At 39.2% G+C, this 19,660-nt stretch overlaps 2 protein-coding genes across 6 annotated transcripts in view; both read left to right on the top strand.

The window, feature by feature from the left end:
• LOC103481227 (potassium voltage-gated channel subfamily C member 1-like) overlaps positions 1-7,939 on the top strand; it is a 71,468-nt gene extending 63,529 nt beyond the window's left edge. For all 4 annotated transcript variants that reach the window (XM_008436566.2, XM_008436565.2, XM_008436570.2 and 1 more), the window contains one exon: positions 3,176-7,939. In XM_008436566.2, coding sequence (XP_008434788.1) covers positions 3,176-3,189 — 14 coding nt within the window. In that variant the 3' untranslated portion in view covers positions 3,190-7,939. The remainder of the gene's footprint in view (positions 1-3,175) is intronic.
• Positions 7,940-10,775: 2,836 nt separating this feature from the next.
• On the top strand, positions 10,776-18,960 carry LOC103481228 (potassium voltage-gated channel subfamily A member 7-like). Of its 2 annotated transcripts, none has more exons than XM_008436572.2 (3): positions 10,776-11,432; positions 12,032-12,774; positions 17,264-18,960. In XM_008436572.2, the coding sequence occupies exons 2-3, from the start codon at positions 12,103-12,105 to the stop codon at positions 18,155-18,157; spliced, it is 1,566 nt and encodes a 521-aa protein (XP_008434794.1). In that variant the 5' UTR covers positions 10,776-11,432; positions 12,032-12,102; the 3' UTR covers positions 18,158-18,960. The 2 variants fall into 2 exon arrangements, with proteins under 2 accessions (XP_008434794.1, XP_008434793.1); XM_008436571.2 differs by having other exon boundaries at positions 10,776-11,506.
• The last annotated feature ends 700 nt before the right edge of the window (positions 18,961-19,660 follow it).

The following is a 19,660-nucleotide window of genomic DNA, read 5'->3' as shown; positions in this document are numbered from 1 at the left end:
GACTTTTTTTCTCAGAATTCTGTGATTAAAGTCAGAATTCTGACTTTTTTTCTCAGAATTCTGAGAAAAAAAGTCAGAATTCTGACTTTAACCTCAGAATTCTGACTTTTTTTCTCAGAATTCTGAGGTTAAAGTCAGAACTGTTTTTTGTTTTTTCCCCCAGTGGCCCTAATCCTCTTCCGTAGCTTCTCTGATTTTACTTTTTACAGGTTTATATTTGAGCAAAATGAACTTTGTTCTTTTATTCTATGAACTACTGACAACATGTCTCCAAAATTCAAAGCAAAAATGTAGTTTTTACCTGCAGGAAATGAGAAACGGTGAAAATAATGAAAAAGCTGCACACCTGAATATTCATTTAGAAACAACAATTAATGTTTAAGCCCAGAAATCAGTATTTGGTGGAGAAACCTGAAGTTTTCAATGAGCTTCAGTGCATTTTCTCCCAGAGCTGTTTATTATTTTTTACCAGATGTTATTGATAAAAAGCTCATGTCAACAAAAACAGACTGAATATCTGCAGATTATTAAATAGTTTCTTGCAAAACTATTTTTAGTCTTTGAAAATGTAAACTTTTTTGTGATAAACAAAAATTCATGCATAACTTTTAAGTGGAACAAACAAAGAAATACTTTTTTCATCCATATGTATTCCCCATTTTATTACTTTACCCCTAAATAAAATCCAGTAAAAACCTTAAGATGTCACCCAACAAGTAAACAGGATCAGTCTGTGTATAAATAATAAAACTAACATGTTTTATTTCAGTTACACTTTGCAGTTTTCTGTTGAAAACATGTAAGTCTGGTTTGTTCAGCAGCCATAAATTCAGCTCTGCAGTGACAGAAATACCACATTTTGTACAAAAGACTAAAATAACTATTAGTTACAACACAGGAGATTATTATTTTGATCAGGTGATTTCATCCGTTAGAATAKATTAAAACCTTTAAGGTTTATTAAAATGTACAGACTCAAAGATCCATGTATAAAAGCCATATAGAAAAAATTATCTGCAATAGATTACTAATTATTGTCATCAGATCACATAACTTGTTCCCGTTGAATTTTGAATATTGTTTTAGTTCACGTGTCAAACTGAAGGCGCGGGGGCCAAATCTGGCCCGCCGCAGCTTTTTCTGTGGCCCTCTAGATTCCAGATTACATCAAAAGTCTCCAGTTTTTTCACAAAATCAACAGATTCCCAAAATTTTTTCTGACTTTCCTGCAAATCTTTCTCGAAATTCCTCAAAAACTTTGGATTTAATTGACTGCTACCTCAGCTTTACTTGATGTCAAGTTGTAGTCCGTGATCGATACGGCGAGTATAAAACATCAGCGCAAATATAAAAATTCCTTACAAATATTTCTAAATTAGTAACACAAAATCCGTGATTTTTATTCCAAAAGGCCTAAAAAAACAAAACCCTGATCAGTGATGGTTTAATTTTAAGAAACACTGATTGAAAGCTGAAACAAACAGCTATTCACTAATATCAGAATGTATTGATAAAATGGGCTTTATCAACACATTCTGGCACCACCGGCCCTTTAAGAACAGTCAGATTTTTGGTGCGGCTCAAAATGAAACTGAGTTTGATGCTCCTGCTGTTCCAGTTGCAATTTGGATTTATTAAAAAAAACAAATCTACTACTTTCAAAAAGTTAGACGTAACTTGGTGAAAACGAAAACCAATCACCAGCTGATATTAGTTATTTTGCCACGATGCCGTCTGTGTGTAACAAAATGGCAGCTGTCTGGACGACGTTTTAATGGCCTTGATGCTGAAAGTGAGTGATGWACATAAAGTTCCTTTTGTGATTCTAAAACAACATAAATAAAMAACAAGTTTCCAAAAATTCACGCCTTTATTTTGTCAAACCTAGGAGAAATTTTCCAATGRTACAAAATGGTGAAWWTAAGACATTTTATTGCATAAAATAAAAGAATAGATTCATAGATAATGTAACTAGATCTGTTTTAAGAAGTGACGTTGCAATCAGTTTTAAATCAAAACAGAAAATKAATATATATGTAATGTAAAATCTATGTAAAAGTATAATTRTATAGCTTTATAGAACTTAAAAATATTTTTTTCTCTGGAGAGCTCTTTGGTTTAGTGCATTCATTACAGATAAAAACATCACAAACGCAATTATTTCACTGGATTTGCTGTAAAACTTTTGTTTCATTTGACTGCTGCTTTGTTGTTAAACATKATTACAGTTAATTTTTCATTAAAATTCTGTTTTAAACCATTTACGGTTGGTATTTTTAATGCAAACGYTGTATTGATTGTAACGTGATTATTGAAAACCTGATGTTTTTCCAACCTGTTTATTTTTTTGCTGGCCTGTTGGAGGCTTAATGAACTCTGGTGACGTCTCTCCACTCCACGCCTCGTCCTGTGGAGAAATGAAGAGCACACAGAAGAAGTTAAAAAGCAGCTGCAGTAATGGATGATGTCTGCTATCAATGGGTTTAATGTAACWCAACATTCATTTTCCTTGGTTCCATAAAKGAAAATCCTTCAGAAATGTTTTTAATTTATCATTTTGTGTCTTAGCATTACCATTTGCACCRGTTCCTCTCTGTAAATTAGATGTTTAGCACCAATTAAAGCCACAATTTAGAGCCTGAAGACGTCAAACTCRCCATRAATGCTAAGGTACAAAATGACTGGCGCTAAATTTGCTGTTGTATTTTACTAAATGTTTACTTTTTCTTTGAAAAGTGAAACAATTTCTGGATGTTTCTGAACAGCAGTTTTGCAAACACATGCAGGTCAATCTGCACCAAGTCACATGCTGAGCTCTCTAATGCTGTTCAGTTTGAGAAAAGTCAGTTTTCCATGTTTTTGTAATGTTTCCATTTCATGATTTAAGACAAACCAACCATTCCAGCAGATTTAAGTGTTTGTTGTGTGTTGTTGAAGCCTTTTATTTCAATTTGCTCACTTCATTCTGACACAGTTAAACTGCAGTTGACAGGTAATGGTAACTCCTGATTACTTTACATTTGTTCATAATGTCAGAACCTGATTAGTCGTTTTTTTTWAAATGTGCATTTGAGAAACCTCAGCTAACCAAATATGAAGCGTGACTGAACATGATTATTTGGAGGTTCGCGGCGGTGAACGCGACACTAACGGCTTTCTGTTTCTCTCTTTGCAGTGTTAAGTTTCTAGCATTCGCCTTCTCTGTTATGAGGAGTCAGTAACTGGTAAACAAATTGCGGCGGGAGCCACATAAGCGACAGGCTTGTCACGGACGGACAGTTGAAAGGAGATCTTTGAGGTGACGAGAGAGACCAGAGGGTAATCATGAATTTWAAAAAAATATATAAATATGTATCACACGGTCTGCTCCTCACATTGGTACCAAAGCAGCCTCTTGGATCGCCAACCACACCTTTTTTGACAACAGTTCACCTGAACCCCCTCCCACCCACCCAGTTCTTCTTCCTGTGCCCCCTTCCCTTGTCCTTCAAGCGGACTGAGCATTGCACTGACACACTTTTGGAGAAAACAGGACTCCTGATGACACATTCCAGACGACATCTCTCTGACAGTGTTATGARCGSCATCCTGCTTATTGACCAAATCGGCGCCGCCTGCAGTGCCGAACTACTGAGCAAGTTTCCCGGTCAAGCACTCGTCTTTCACCTGGACTCAAACGAACAATGTAGCATCTCTGCTAACACACTGTAGCATCTGTTGGTTGGGAAATACCTTGACTTAAAAACCAATCCATCCATCCACAGTTCAATGAGAGAGAAAATTATGCATTCAAGGGATCTTCTAGATGTCACTCCTGTATTCCTTTCCAGTGAAGAAGAAGAAGAAGAAAGTCATTGAGGGAGCACATGAGAGACAAAGGATTGGTCTTATTCAATACAACAATTAATTTAAAAAAGAGATGCACAAATATAAAAATGCACAGTCTTTAACGGCACCTCCTGATAGCCCCTTGTTAAAGTTTAGCACTTGTATAGTCTTCCATTTACTTCTATTAGACTGAAGTACTGCCCTGCTCACCAAACAGCACTAACTGAAGCAGAACAATCGAAGCACATGTAGCATTATCTGAAACCAGTCATTTTGTACTCGCCCTAAACAGTCTTCATCACTAAATAGTGGAAAAAGACTTATCTTTATCTCTCATGTACTGATGTGGGCTTGCACGAAAATCTATGTTGGGGACCAAAGGTCCTTTAGCATGCATTTGCTGAATGACCCTCTGTAATGTATAGTAGATTAGTAGAGATCTTAAATATAGGGTGAGGCTTCTACTCCCTCTCATGCTAACCATCGTCTCTTAGTCCTTTGACTGCCAGTAGCTTCCCGTGCCTCACTGCACACGTTGGAAACGTCCCCCTGTCTGGGCGACGGAGACTTGATTAGTAAACAGACTGACTCATGGAGTCAAACCCTGGTGGAATATCGGCCTATCCTGCCTAAATTACAAAAAAATGCAAACAGTTCTGCATTATTTTGAACGGGACCAATCTGGTGAATATTTCCCACACACTGCCGATTAGGCGCCAAGACTCCTCTGATGCATACTGCCCTGCCTCTCTTGTCCCTCTTGCTGCCAACAAGTGCTTCACTGGCAACACAATGTCACGATGAAGTTCATGGGGGAAAGAGGGAGTCCTGCTAGGCCCAAAGGATATATTCAGAGAAACGAACCAAGAGTAAGAGCAAGCGTGGACGTGTACAAAGAGAACAAATCTATATTTTGATAAACAAATCTACGATGCTCCATGTCTTTGGAGATGGGGTCCTGTCCGGGAAGAGTCCGGGAAAAAAAAGGTCTCATACAAGAGAAGAAAAATAGTCGGTGGAAAGGATGCAGGAAAAGAAGTATTCCTTCATGCTGGGGTGGGCAACATAATTTAACCCACAGGTGTTGGGGAYGAAAAAAGGTCTCTAGAAAGACCTTTAGCAATGACTGACTCTTGCCCATTCAGACATGGAAAAGAAAAATGATGGACAATAAGAATAATGGGGAAAAAAATGCATTTTTGTAACTTTGTTTACCAGCATGACTACTTTGCATGACTGTCTTTTCTGCAAGCCCTTAGTTGAAGACAAGGGTGCTAGAGATACAAAAAAGTATATAAAATAAATTTAAAAAATGTTATATGCAATTAATGTTTTAAAAAAGATTATAATTAAAGAGAAGAGCTATATTTTCTTTTGAGAAGTAAAAAAAATGTGAATATTGAAACATGTATGTTTGCAAAGTACACCCTGAACTATGTTTTGTTTGATGAAATCTCTCTGCTACTACTGCCCTACACTCTTCATTCCAGTGTTGATGACCTCTGCCATGGTTTTTATTTTGTAACGCGTTGAGCAGCACACTTTCTAAACATTCAATTGACCAACTTTGCCCGTAGCATCTGAGCAAAGTGCTGTAGTTGTCGTCAGTCACAAAGTCCATGTTTCCTCCTTGACTTGTTTGCACATCTTCCGTAGCAAAAGCAGAACCCGTACTGAAACAGCAGCTCTCCATGTTCCGAAAGCTTGATTAGTACTCATAGTTTGCTAGTTTTCTTTGGCAATAACGCAAGAGTTGTCGCGACTGTAGCTGATAAAAACCGAGTCCTTTGAGTCATCTTCAAAGCTTCGGCGTTGAAGGGATTCCTGAGTCTTGGATGCCTCGTTCGCAGGGATAGCAGGAGAACAGGAAGACCAATAAGATAAATAAAAAAGATGCAATATGGCGAGGAGTTGGGAGAGATTTTTAAGTTTGCATGGAATAAACTGCCATTCCAGATTCAGAGCGTGGGCTTTAGGGACTCAGGTGTGCTGATGGTGTGTGTGGATGTAGGTGTTTTGCTATTTTCTTTTAACATAATAAATTCTAATATATAGAAAAATAATAATGTGAACACCTCACAGTGATGTGTTAAAAAATTAAAAATAAAAAAAACAATACAAAAAAACAGCATGCATTATGACTTGATAATCTCTCAAGGGGGAACAGAGTCTTGCCATTTCCCTCCAGCCTTCTGTCATTGTTCCCGTCATGATTCCAGTCCGGATAACTTTATAAACACTGTGCCGTGTTGTAGAGCAGCAAAGTCTTCCTTGGAGAGGCAACTGAGAACTACTCACACTCACAGTGTCGGCATGAGTGTGTAGAGGTAGCTTGTCTTCATTTTTTCTTAAAAGGTCAGGTCTTAGCATCTGTCATGACCACACGGTCGAGTTYTTGTCATCCCACTGGCTAGTTCATCGTATCACAACGCAGTCATGCAAGCACCAATCAAAGAGACCCAGAGCTTCCAAAATGATGTCAGAAAGTGATAAAGAAAGGGTAAGAAGTGGTCCACCTGGGGGAGACTGATGGTGAAAATGAAACGGTGACAAAGGGAACCTGAGTGTAGAGGGGTCTTCGAGAACTTCTTCTTTGGTTTGGTTTTCCCAGTGAGTTTCAGGCCCCGCTGGTCCGGGGTTTAGCTCAGGCAGCTGAACGGTCCTCCACCCATTCCCCGTTCATTTCAGCGTGATGTAGACGACAGAGAGCGTTCAACAGTTCTGTTGAGTCTGCGCAGGTTTAACAGGGTCTACAACTTTCTCTATTTGCAAAACACACAGTTTTCATTCTGGAAAGTTCTCAGAGCTTGGATGGCCACGGAGATTTTTCAGAGGTGGCGTGCACACCGGCAAAAACACACAAAAAAAACTTTGTGATTCACCCAGTTGTTTGTAAGTTGTAATTTTTACTTTAGATGGCCAGGCAGTTTTTATTTTCATGCCACTGTTTTTCATTGTTAAGTTCGCCATATCTTTGTTCTCCACGTTGCAGCTGTCTGCCAGCGGCAGGCTGAAAAAGATGTCTTATTTTTCCCCTGATGCATAATACTGCCATTTGATTTAGATTTGGTTAACAGGATGAGTTACAATGTTGATTGTGCTAAGTCTGTTTTATTTTTTAAAGGTTTTCTATGTGTTGGAAAATGTAAAAGAAAAAAGCAGTCACCTCATACAACCAAAAGGACAGAAATGCTTTGTGTCGGCGTGTTACTCTGATTTGTCCTGAAGGCGCCACGCGGTCTTTGGACAAAAACCTCCTCAGCAGCATCCTGTTTGGTTTTACTCACCTGTTTGTTCATTTTTAAAATGTTTTCATTGTGTCTCTTTTTGTTTGAGGACACTGTATGCAATCCACACCATGAATGCCACTGATCGACACTTACTGTAAGCTCCCCGAGACACAGGTGTGCCGTCATCAGTTTAGACGTTTTCAGCCACCTATTTAGTGGCTTTATGGCTTTCCATAGAGTTACATAGCAATCACATATATCTTAAAAAAAAAAAGTATTTTACAAATTGAAAATATTACAGTTGTTTCAGAGCAAATTATATCACTATATAAAGTTTTCTAATATATGAAATGTTATTTTAATTAGAAAATCTAACAAGTCTAACCTCTTTATAAACATCTGATTTACTGCATTCACATAAGCATCCCAAAGATTCATTTTACATGCTATTATTGTGTAAAACAGACTTAGGTACTGGTCCATTGTACTGTGGTCTTAAATGGAGCCTGAATGGGGAGAAGAGGTGGCCACTGGAGCGTCAGGTTGTGACTTATGCCGGATTTCATTTTTGAAATGTTGGGACACGAAGAACAACTCATCAAGAACTGTATAAAGTATATTTCAATGGAATGTTCATGATCTATCTTTTTATATTTTGAAGAGAAAAAAAATAGAAACATATCAATAAAGCGTCATAATTGAACATATTTCTACTATTGAGACTTAAAATGTATGAATGTCAATGCGATCTAATGTGAACCAACCTGCATTGCAGCTTGAATGAATAACTGAACAACAGTCACGAGATGCTTTTTCCAGAGACATTGAAATTGCTTAAAAATCACTGAGATCAACCTAAAATAAACGGAAGAGTAATCTCAGCTGTGTGTCGGTTTGTTTAAGTTGAGTAGCTGGAAGCAAAAAGAAGCCCTCATGCGTTGTGACCGAGTAGGATATGAAGTGGTGAAGTGACTGTCACAGTTAGCTGTGTTCATCAGCCTGACAGCAGCAGGGAGACCACTAAGCACTGACTGATGTAATCAGAGCTGAAATGAGGAGGTGAAGAAAATCCAAAGTCTTTCAAGGCAACAGTGACATGTTAGATGCGACTGAAAGTTTGAGGACGTTTCCAGGAGCTTGCTAAATATCAACATGGAGGTTGTGGGGGGGAATTTTTTTTTGCCATAATTTGAGAGCACGCATTTAAGTTTGAAAGCAGGGCTTCATGTCTTTCTTCTCAAAACATGTAATGCTTGAACTGAAAACTTCTGCTCTGTCAAATATTCACTTTGCTTTCTCAAATCTCCACTCACTTGCCAAACATTTTCTGCTAGCGCTTGGAGCAAAAACCTACCGTCGCCTAGCAACCTCTCAGCGAATAGAATGGAAGTGCTATGCTGGGTACGTTTGTTTCCTTCTAGTGGGTGCGCCTGTGTGGATACTGTCGATTCTATCCATCTATGATGGACAGGTTCATAGATATATACATTTTTTGTTAAAGGTTGTCTATACATCATTACATATAACCACTGACAGCAAACATATCTATAAACCTATCCATCATAGAGAGACAGACAGGTAGCATGTCGTGACTAAGGTGCAACACAGTTGGTTCTGTGGATCCATTTTCTTTGGTTGGGTGAACAAACTCCTGCTACAATCGATAGTAGCCATACAGGCACACCGACTAGAAGGAAACAAACGCACCCAGTGTAACACTTGCATTCTATTGGCTGAGAGGTTGCCAGGCGACAGTGCTTTTCTGTTCCAAGCACTAGCAGAAAATTATTCGTAAGCGAGCAGAGAGGTTTGCAGGTGGAGATCTGATCCGAGCAGTTTCAAGAAGAAAGACATGAAGTCCTGCTTTCAGACTGAAAATGTGTGCTCTTGAATTATGGCAGGAAAATTCCCCCATAGCAGGTGATCTTTAAATCTGGGGCGATCTGGAACAGGGTCAGGATATTTTGAATCAGCGAGGTAATCTAATGCCCTTTTTTCTTTTACATTAAAAACTAAATTGCTCAATTTGAACATTTGTTTTCTAAGGAATCTTTAATATTGACAAACACCGGTTTATGAAAGTAAAGAGCCTTCCAAAAGTGTTAATACAACCTGAGGTATTTGACACTGTGTCACATTAAACCACAAACTTGTGTTCAGTCTCCTTTACCAGATTAGCATATCCAGAGACTATTTTTCTTATTCTTCTTTAAAAAAAATGCTCAGGCAGAAAAGAGCTTTTTTTAAAACACAAAATAGACTCTTAGCTGGATTCAGGTCTGGACTTTGACTTGGCCGTTGTAACACATGAAGCTGCTCCCATCGGTTTCACATGTTTTGCAGTTCCTAAGGTTTCCGTCCAGCATCAGATCAACTCTGACCATCCATCAGCTATACAGTGGACTCCTGGTATTCATTGGGGTTAAAGGTCACAATGCCACCCACGAACAGCTGAAGTCCTCCAACACTTGAGATTATATCTTTTAAAAAAATTCTATAACTGACAAATTTATTACTTCAAAACACTAAATATGCCTCCAGATGAATTAATATGCACAGTGGAAACCAGAAAAAGATTACAAATAGGTGATTTTCTTTGCAAATAATTAGCAGAAACCATGTAGCCCCAACTCTGACCCTGATATACATATTTTAATTTGTAAAAAAAGAAAAAAACACACATTAAAACGTAATTTTTCTAATTTCTATGTGTGTGTAGTCATGTCAGGAGCATCACAGGGTAAAATGATTGCTCTGCAAAGCCGCAGCACAGTAAAACCTGTATTTGACGCATTTCATTCAATAATTTCATAGGATTAGTTTGTTGCCTTCATCTTTTAGTTCACATTAAGCACAGCCAAACACACTATATTAGACGACCAGAAAAAGCACAAGGGTTTGTTTGCTATGAATGAAGGCAGCTGTGAGGAAATGTCGCCAACATACAGCAGCCTCTGTTACAAAACATTACCGCCCTCTGGTGGTGTATCACGGTACTGCTTGGTAGAGTACATGCAACCACATTTTCCAAATCGATTTAATTGATTTATTTTTTCTTAATTTACACTATTTAAAACATTTCTGGAAAAACAAGATGGATAATTATCGTTTTATTTGATGTGTCTTAAGGTTTCCACTTTCATTTACCATCAAAGACAAATCAGCAATGGAAATTGAAAATGGTAGCAGGCTACCATAATTAAAATAAGACTCACTCATTTTTGCTTTCTCTTAAAAGAAAAAGTATAGACTAAATACATACATAAATATCTTTTTAATTAAATCATTTATACTTATGTTAATTACATCATTGGGAGATTTCTGTAAATAAACCTGATTTTCTTTATCAAGCAAAACAAGATTAAGTTAATTTGTGTTTTTTTTTTTTAATCTAAATATTTTTGAAGAGAATGCAATAAATGTAGTTGAGGAAGTATTTCTGAACCATGATAATAAACTTACCAGAGGTGACAAGAAGTCACAAGCAAGTCACTCAACTCTCCACACAGCAAAAAGCCCAGTGTTAATTTAACTCTGAAGAGTGTGGACTATATAAACACTGAAAAAGTGTTAATATCAACTCTGTGGGAGTTAAATCAACACTGGGAATTATGTTGTTAACTCCCACAGAGTTTATATTAACACTTTTTCAGTGTTTATATAGTCCACACTCTTCAGAGTTAAATTAACACTGGGCTTTTTGCTGAGTCTAGAGTTAAGTCCCAAATAAAACCACAAAAGTCCAAATTTGAGTCCAAAGACAAATGTGTACAAATCTCCAAAATATTTTACAGATATATAATTTAATTATAGTAATAATTCTGAGATGTTAAAATTATTTTTAACTTGTGCTTTGGTTGCCAGAACAACCTTAGTGAACAAAGTGAATATCAAAGTCATCTTAAAATCATTGCCTCACCACACTAAACTGAAATATAAAACACCTTTAAATCAAATGGCTTATTAAAAATGATTAACAAGGTTTTAAATCAAAAGCCTCGGCAGTAATGAAATGGGGTCGGGGCCTCCTGTCAGTCAAAAGCCCCATGCTGGGCTCAGGCGTGTTGTCATTCGATAGGGAGGTTGAAGGTTGTCGTGCCTCATGGCTGAAGTGGAGGGGACAGGACAGGGAGGAGGTGGAAGGGTCTGCCGGGGATCCAATTTCAACACGACAGCGCTCCTAAAACATTTCGTCCACAGAGGGACAGGGCGCGATCCTGGATGTTCCTTCAACAAACAACTGGAGGCAGAGGTTGTGACCAGGCTGAGTCTGGCCGGGCACAGCGGATCACATCGCCGGCCGGAGCCGACAGCCAAAGGAAGGATTGTGTTTGTGTGACACACATAATGACAGGCGAAAAGACGGACTACCTGGTGAGCAGCAGGAGGCGAACAATGTGAATCCTCTTCCTCCAGTTAGTGTCTTTCAGCAGCTCGCTTTCCAAATAGTGAGTAGACTTTCTTCTCACACTACGTCTGAACACTACAGACACACTACAGCTTACAAACTGTTTTTCATTTCTAGTGCAGTATCTCATTACGCTTGAAATAACACAACACTATCTTACAAGTAACTTTTCAGCAAGATATAAGAGCTTGTTTCAAGTCAATAATTCCTTAAAATTTATGAAAATGTACTCGTTCCACCAGGTCTTGTTATACGTGAAATAATCTGCCAGTGGAACAAGTACTTCTTCAATATTAAGGACTTATTGATCTAAAACAAGCTCCTATATCTTGCTGAAAAGTTTCTTGTAAGTTTTGTCTTATTTAAAATGCACCAATATATTCGCATTAGAAACTAAACCAAAAATACTTGGCAAGATTTTGTGTTTTTGCAGTGAATGCACTTTTGCTTGCCGTATTTCTTTAAAACTAAGGAAAATGAGTTAAGTGCAATAAAACTTATCAGGTCCAGTATCTAACACTGCCATCTGTAACTCCCGTTGATGGACTCATCCCTCTGGTTTTAGACAGCGTCCACCTTCAGGTCCAGTGGTTCTACAAAGTCTCAGGTGGGAGGTTCATCTGATCTYTCCGAGGGATGGATAGTGGAGATCCAGAGGCATTCGAAGAAGGAGACAGAGGGAACGAGGGGAACACGGAAAAGGACAAACATCTGAAGAACCAGCTCAACACCGAGGAGAAGGGAGAGAAGGAGAACAAAGGGGATGAGAACGAGAAGAAGAAAGAGCGGCGGCGTTCGGGGGCTCTGTGGCGGAGCGGCTGGGCTCTGAGTGAGCGGCTGGCCATCAACGTCTCAGGAATGCGCTACGAAACCCAGCTTCGCACCTTAGCCCAGTTCCCCAACTCCATGCTCGGGGATCCCAGGCGGAGAGCCCGGTACTTTGACCCGCTTCGGAACGAGCTCTTCCTGGACCGTAACCGCGCCTGCTTCGATGCCATCCTGTACTTCTACCAGTCCGGGGGGCGGCTCCGCAGGCCCGCCAACATCCCCCTGGACATCTTCATGGACGAGCTGATGTTTTACGAGCTCGGAGAGGACATCGTGAACCGCTTCAAGGAGGACGAGGGTTTCCCTAAAGAGGAAGAGCGGCCCCTGCCGTCCAACGAGATCCAGAGAAAAATTTGGATGTTGTTTGAGCACCCCGAGTCCTCGTCTGGGGCCCGAATTATCGCCATCATCAGTGTGATGGTGATAGTGCTGTCCATTCTCATCTTCTGCCTGGAGACGCTGCCTGACTTCAAGAAAGAGGTTGGGAACATAATGTTCTGCCCCAGTGGGACCTTTCCCTGCTGCTCAGGGTCCCACTGTCCTGCATGGGTCCAGCTCAGGTCCACTCAGTCACATTTACTCCATCAAGCACAGCGCATTAAACAACGCCACATGTTAAAAACACGGCAAACGCTGTTTTGTGCAGAGGTTTTCTAACCACAGGCTAATCTGCAAACCCAGTCATTGGTTGGACCGAGGCCTGTCACAATAAGCAATACCTGAATTAATCACATGATAAATTAAAACAAACTCATTTCCATTGGTGTGATTTATCATTTATCTCTATTTTATCTCTTTCTCCCAAAAACTGGATGATAAAAGTTTTCAGTTTGGTGCTTTGGTCTCAACCAGCTCTTATTTTGAAGGACAATTTTGTTTACAAAGACTTTAAAATGATTTTTGTTTGTTGTTTTATTTATTTTGTAGATTTAAAATGTCTTCCAGTTCCAGTGTTAAATGTTCGTTAGAATTTAAAGTTTACTGATCTTTGAGAAAGTTTTCTTGAATTATTATTTTGCCATTACTGTTATACCACTTAAAAATGGGCTGAAAACAACAATATTATCGTTTATCGCAATAACTTCTAATTTATCGTCCAGCAAAATGTGTTATTGTGACAGGCCTAATTATTAAAAGACAGCACAATTAAAATTAAAGATTCTTATCACACACACACCAAACTGCTTCCCCTGTCCTGCGCAGCTGATTAAATGTCTGCGCTGCCTAGTTAGCATTGCTAGCATGCCTTCAGTTGCTGCAGAAACTGATTAGAAAAACACGTTTTGTTTTACGGTTTTGTTAAAATTGCCAATATGTTATGACTGTATAATATATGGGAGTGTTTTCATTAAGCCAATTTATTTTCGTAATTCCAATTTGAGTACTTTTGCAGTCGATGGGATTGCAGTTACTCAGTGAAACACCTAAAGCATGCAGGACACCATGTGTCGGAAAAAGATTAGTGCTGGAGGTGCACAGATTTATCAGCACCAATCTCCTTCATTTTGGGAGATTGGTGATCGGATAGTTCTGGTACATGAATCCGATCTGATCCACCGACCTCATCAACCTCAGCAGCCTCAGCAGCCTCTGTCCTCTTCTGCTCTGCAGTGACCGACCCACCAGGTCATGTCTGCATGTTTGCCGTCGTTTCCAACTCAGCAATTTTCTTGCTATATTTAGCAACATTTCAGGAAAAAAAACAAAAACAAAACTGGAATCGGCCGAAATCCAAATCAGCAGGTCAGGCTTTTTAAAGACTTGTAATCAGCAGCTGACCAGAAAAACTGCACCACTAATTAGAATACAGGAAAACTCTCTTGGTTTTGGTATATTTCTAGATTTAGGTGGAACAAAATTGATCCATTCTAAGTAATGAAGTTAACATGGGTTAAACATTCAGGACGGGAAAGAATAAGAAACTCAAATGATTGAGAAATACTCTGAAGAGAAGGAACCTCCTACATTTAGATCTAATAAAAATATATTTTATTATTATTATTTTTTGGCTTCAGGTAACTTCGCCATCCAGATTTCCATTTAGTACGTGACACACTGACATTTTTCCTTCTTACCGTTTTGCATGTGAGGTCATTCAGGGACATTGTTTAAAAATTAATTGGAATCTGATCAAGTTTAAAGATAAAATAAGTATAATGCAATTACATTATAAATAAGATTGTATCATTTCGGACAATTCATCTCAATAAATATCTAAATATGTTAGGAAATAACCTGAAATATCTTAGTTTATGTACATGGTTTGCTAAGAGGAATTAAATGGAACCAAAACACAATGCAGAGGAATGAAATTAAATTTAAAAAAGGAGCAAAAGAAACCATAATACAGCCTATATTACATTCAAAGAAAATATCCAGTTATCTAGTCATAGCAAGGGTCACATTTTATTTTACACACTATTGTTTCTGACTCTGATCCTCTGAAATATGACGGATTTTGAGTCTCTCAGTCTAAACTTTTACCTCCTGCTGGTAGACATTATCTATTTTTTACAGTAAAATATGAGAAGATTATGACCTATTTTAAATCATTGGTTTTCACAGTGGGTGGAGAACGATACGTCCCGCCGCTGACGGCTTCTCTTTGTACCTAAAGAAAAAGTCAAGAGAACCAGACTTACAAAAAGCTGCTTCTTTATCTAAACATTAGAATAGTTTAGTATATCCTCCTTAATTCTGCCAACCATAACCCTATAGGTTTAGTAATTTACGTTAAAACAAATTTACTCTTTTCATTTTTGTTTTTATTTGCCAGAACCACATTTGAAGCGATACGATTTTGCGCCACATCTGCCTCCAAACGGTTGCTGGTAGCACCAGGAGTATTTTCTAGGAAATTCTCTGTTTGGCTAATTCCTAAAGGACTTACTTATCAACACGTCCAGGTTTTAATATTTATAGCAGTGGCGTCTGAGCCAAATAAACTTTCACAGCCAAATGTTGCACATTTTACAGCCTTCATATCAAATCACCAGGGTACAGAGTTTTTAAATGGAATATGCTTAACTATTTGGGTCAAAGGAAACATGATGCCGTGTGAGGCAGGTGTTCAGGTAAACACTCTCCTGGAGAGCGCCAGAGTGTGTTTGAAGGAAAAATACTGGCACGGGAAGCTTTTGGCCAATATCCCTGGAAGCAGACCAGAGAAATACTGCAGGAAGCTTAGGGTGTGATTATTTTAGCCGGCTGTTAAATCTGATATGGATTCAGGAAGGGTACACCGAGTGTCACTTGGGAACTAGAACACAGACGGAGCGAAGGGACGGTTAGGTGTGTTAATGAAAGGTCACAAATGACCGTACACATGAGCAAGGGTGAGAGCCAAAGCTCGCCGATGGCTTGGAACCAATGATTCAAAGGTCCTGCAGGATGAGCAGGATACACTGGGTCGTGTTAACACATTCCTCCAGCAGTGTTGTGCTGCGCCAGGCTGGCGTTGCTGTCAGGAAACTACTGTAACTTTCTCCTGTCCAAGTCAGAACGCCCACTGTTCACCAGCAGTGTTAAACGGGGAGATGGGAAGGTGTAGATGGATGAGGAAGACACTCATGTTTCTCCTTAGAGATCTTAAAGGGGTTATATTTAGCATTAGGAGAACCCATGGAGCGGATCAACACATACTGCAGATATCCAGCGTTAGTAATAAACACTGTCACCAACCTGCTACTGAAAGTCACCATCAATACTCCCTCTTGATTTAAGCTTCTCTCAACCTATATATATATATATGTATGTATATGTGACACACATGTCATTATAACATACAAAGCATATTGTTCTATATTCAGGTCGTTTATCACCGTACTTCTGACTGGACATGTTCCCAGTGTCATATCGTCCTGCGCAGAAATATGATGATAAATGACTTGACAGATGGAACAACAGGTGGTCTGAGGAAGAGTTCAGAAAGTGCAAAATGTAAAAGACGTTTCGCATGCTGCCTTAAAGGGCAATAGCAGTAAATATCAGCGTAGCTTATTAGAAATTTGTATATGAACTGTGAATATTTTTGATGATAGATGTGTATTTATTGAGTAGTCTATGCTTTAGGCTAACAATGGAACCTGAAAGCCTGTTATTAGTTAGCCTAGCTTAGCATAAACATTCCTAACTGCGTCTTCACTGATGTCATCGAGCTCCAAAAGTTACACATTGCGGCCATGTTGGAGACACTCATGGTGATCAGTAAAGCAGTTTTAAACAAACTTCTGATATATTGTTTTAAATATTTTAAACATGTTTTTGGCCATAAAAGCACCATACTGGCTAACAAGTATCAAGAGGAGCAAACCAATGAGAACATATTTTGGTTTTGATGAATTATAAATCACATTATAATGAGAAAGTTTCCCTGCTCCTGAATTGAAAATGTTTCCATAACTGAAGGAGGAAAACAGCTGGTGCTACTGTGCAAAAAAAACAAAACAGATTGACCCAGCAGGGCTCACAACACACAAGAGACATATGCATTTAAAAAGGTTCAAGCAATTCAATCTTATCAATGAACACATAACTAGGTCAGAGGGCCGACCTGACACAATATCCACCCATCACTGACCCCTGTCCTTTTTACTGCTGAAAGTTTTAATATAGCTTAATTAGCTATGTACATCTTCTCTTCCCCAACAGCTTCTGACATTCTTCTACTTGATTATTAATTGTTGATACTTTTTATACAGTAAATGTTTTTCATGATCAGAACAATTTCAACTACAGGAGTATGTTATTTTTACCTTACTTGGTAACATTGGACTTAGCTTGTTTTCGTTTTTATACACTACCAAAATGGCCACCAAGTTTGATGACATAAAATGAAAACACTCCATTATACACTCTTTATACATTTTAGTGTTTAGAATTTAATACCAATTAATATAATTTATGTTTTGTTATTGTGCACTTGTTTAGTTTCAAACTTTTGCTGTATTTCCTCCCTGTTCCTCTTTAGGAGTATCACTCCCATGGTAGGAACTCTTCAGAGAACATGCCTCCTCCTCCAAGCATTTTCAGCGACCCCTTCTTCATGGTGGAAACTTTGTGCATATGCTGGTTTTCCTTTGAGCTCATCATGCGATTTTCAAGCGCTCCCAGCAAGATCCACTTCTTTAAGGATGTCATGAACATCATTGATTTCAGCGCCATCCTTCCTTATTTTGTCACCCTGGGAACAGAGCTGGCCAAAGACGATGACTCGTCTCCGACCACATCCTTGGCCATCATCAGAGTCATCCGGTTGGTGAGGGTCTTCAGAATCTTCAAGCTGTCTCGGCATTCCAAGGGCCTTCAGATCCTCGGTCAGACGCTACGGGCCAGCATGCGTGAGCTCGGCCTGCTCATCTTCTTCCTGTTTATTGGGGTCATCATCTTCTCCAGCGCCGTCTACTTTGCGGAAGCTGACCACCACACCACGGATTTTGTCAGCATACCGCATGGCTTTTGGTGGGCAGTTGTCACAATGACCACAGTGGGATACGGTGACATGTACCCTGCGACCGTTTGGGGTAAAATGGTTGGCTCMATGTGCGCCATTGCTGGTGTTCTGACCATCTCTCTGCCTGTGCCCGTCATTGTGTCCAACTTCAGCTACTTCTACCACCGAGAGACCGAATGTGAAAATCAAACTGAGTACAATCATGTGCAGACATCCCTGTGGGAGGATGAGCAGCCTGAAGGAGAGGAGACTGAGGACGGGGATAGGTATCAAGATCCAGAATTTTATCCCACTGAAGGAATCTGCAACCCTCTCAACGGGACTTTACTTGGCGGACTATGTACTGGCCAGATGGCAGAGTACACAGGAGGTAACATGTATCTGAGAGAACCACTAGTTACACAAGTTTAGAGAGAGCCGGGATTCTTAGCCCCCGTATTCAAAGACAGGAAGTGTAAGTAAATAAGCTAATCCTTACAACACAAGTGAAAAAAATTGGAGGAACTCCAAAGGGACACTTTTAAATTCTCACCTTGAGTAAGACAATCAAGGTTATATACCTCCTAAAAATGTTGTATTGGTTCCACTTCCTCGCTTAATTGTCCTTTTCAGCAACACAAGTCAGCTAAATATACCTGAAGATAAGCCTTTTTCACAGAACAGCTCAAACTACCAACAGCTTTCTATTCTCAGGGTAACGGTATAAAAATAACTCCTGCTGCTAACATGTTGCAATGCTTCCAGCTTGGGATGAAAATGACTTTCAGAAAATATGTGCCTTGAAACTATGACGTCTTAGTTATTTTTGCCTTAAAGGTTGCAGTGCAAGCGAGACAGATGATTGCTACGTCACAACAGAACTCAGCCAAACGGCAGTAAAGCTGCCTCCGAAGAAAGACTGGGATCTGTCCTGATCCAAATTCACATTCTCAACACTCTTTTGTGAAAAGTATACAAAGGCCGCGTTTGTCTGTTGTTTTAATTACATGCTCTCTTTGTTATGCAATGGCAGTAATACCCTTAATTTATGCTTTATTGCTCAGTGTTTTTGTCATGGATGCTATTTTACTCATTTTCCTGAAAGCTACTTTCATCTGTAGGCAGTAAAAATAAATGGGTAGAAATTAAATGGGYTGACAAATATAATATTCACCAAGTGATACTTGTATTTTTTTATTTTATGATAAAATAAAAATGAAAAAAAGAAGTCTTTAGGCTGCCATGTCAGACCTCGTGTTTCATGTTTGAGTTGCTGAGAGAAGTCTTGCTAACTGCCAAATAGTTGTCATCCGATAATGTTCTAGTAATGTTCCTGKCTCAATAAAACTCTTCAGATTTTCCACTACATCACAGYGGAGACTAACAGAAGATATGCAGACTAAGGCAATGCTGCTACAATAAACCACTYCAGTGATTGRCTTCAGCTTGTCCATTTAACAACCAGTAAAGTCCGAATCGACGAAATGGGGCTTTTTGGTGGATAAAGTCCAGATCTCTGCTTACAAAAGACGAGGAAGTGACGAAAACATGACGTCAGYGTGATTTCCCACATTACAGCAACGCATTTTTAAAGGCATTGAAAGAAATGCTAACTTCTAAAGATGTTATGTTAATTTGATCATACCAGTAGATCTATGATATCAACAAGACATTTTTGTTTTAGTTTTCCAAAGATAATTTAGATTTGTCTGGTAGCAGCAGAGTGACTAACTTTATTTGTTTTTGAGCTCTGACAACAGTGTGAAATTAGATRCAAAAACATCCATCCATCCATTTTCTTGCACCCTTGTCCCTTAGTGGGGTCGGGAGGGTTGCTGGTGCATCTCCAGCTAACGTTTCGGGCGAGAGGTGGGGTCACCCTGGACAGGTCACCAGTCTGTCACAGGGCAACACAGAGACACACAGGACACACAA

This window comes from Poecilia reticulata, linkage group LG19 (assembly GCF_000633615.1).
Source record: "Poecilia reticulata strain Guanapo linkage group LG19, Guppy_female_1.0+MT, whole genome shotgun sequence".
NCBI classification, from domain to species: domain Eukaryota; kingdom Metazoa; phylum Chordata; class Actinopteri; order Cyprinodontiformes; family Poeciliidae; genus Poecilia; species Poecilia reticulata.
Note: the sequence above shows the minus strand (reverse complement) of the source record. Positions and strands in the feature narration are given on the sequence as shown.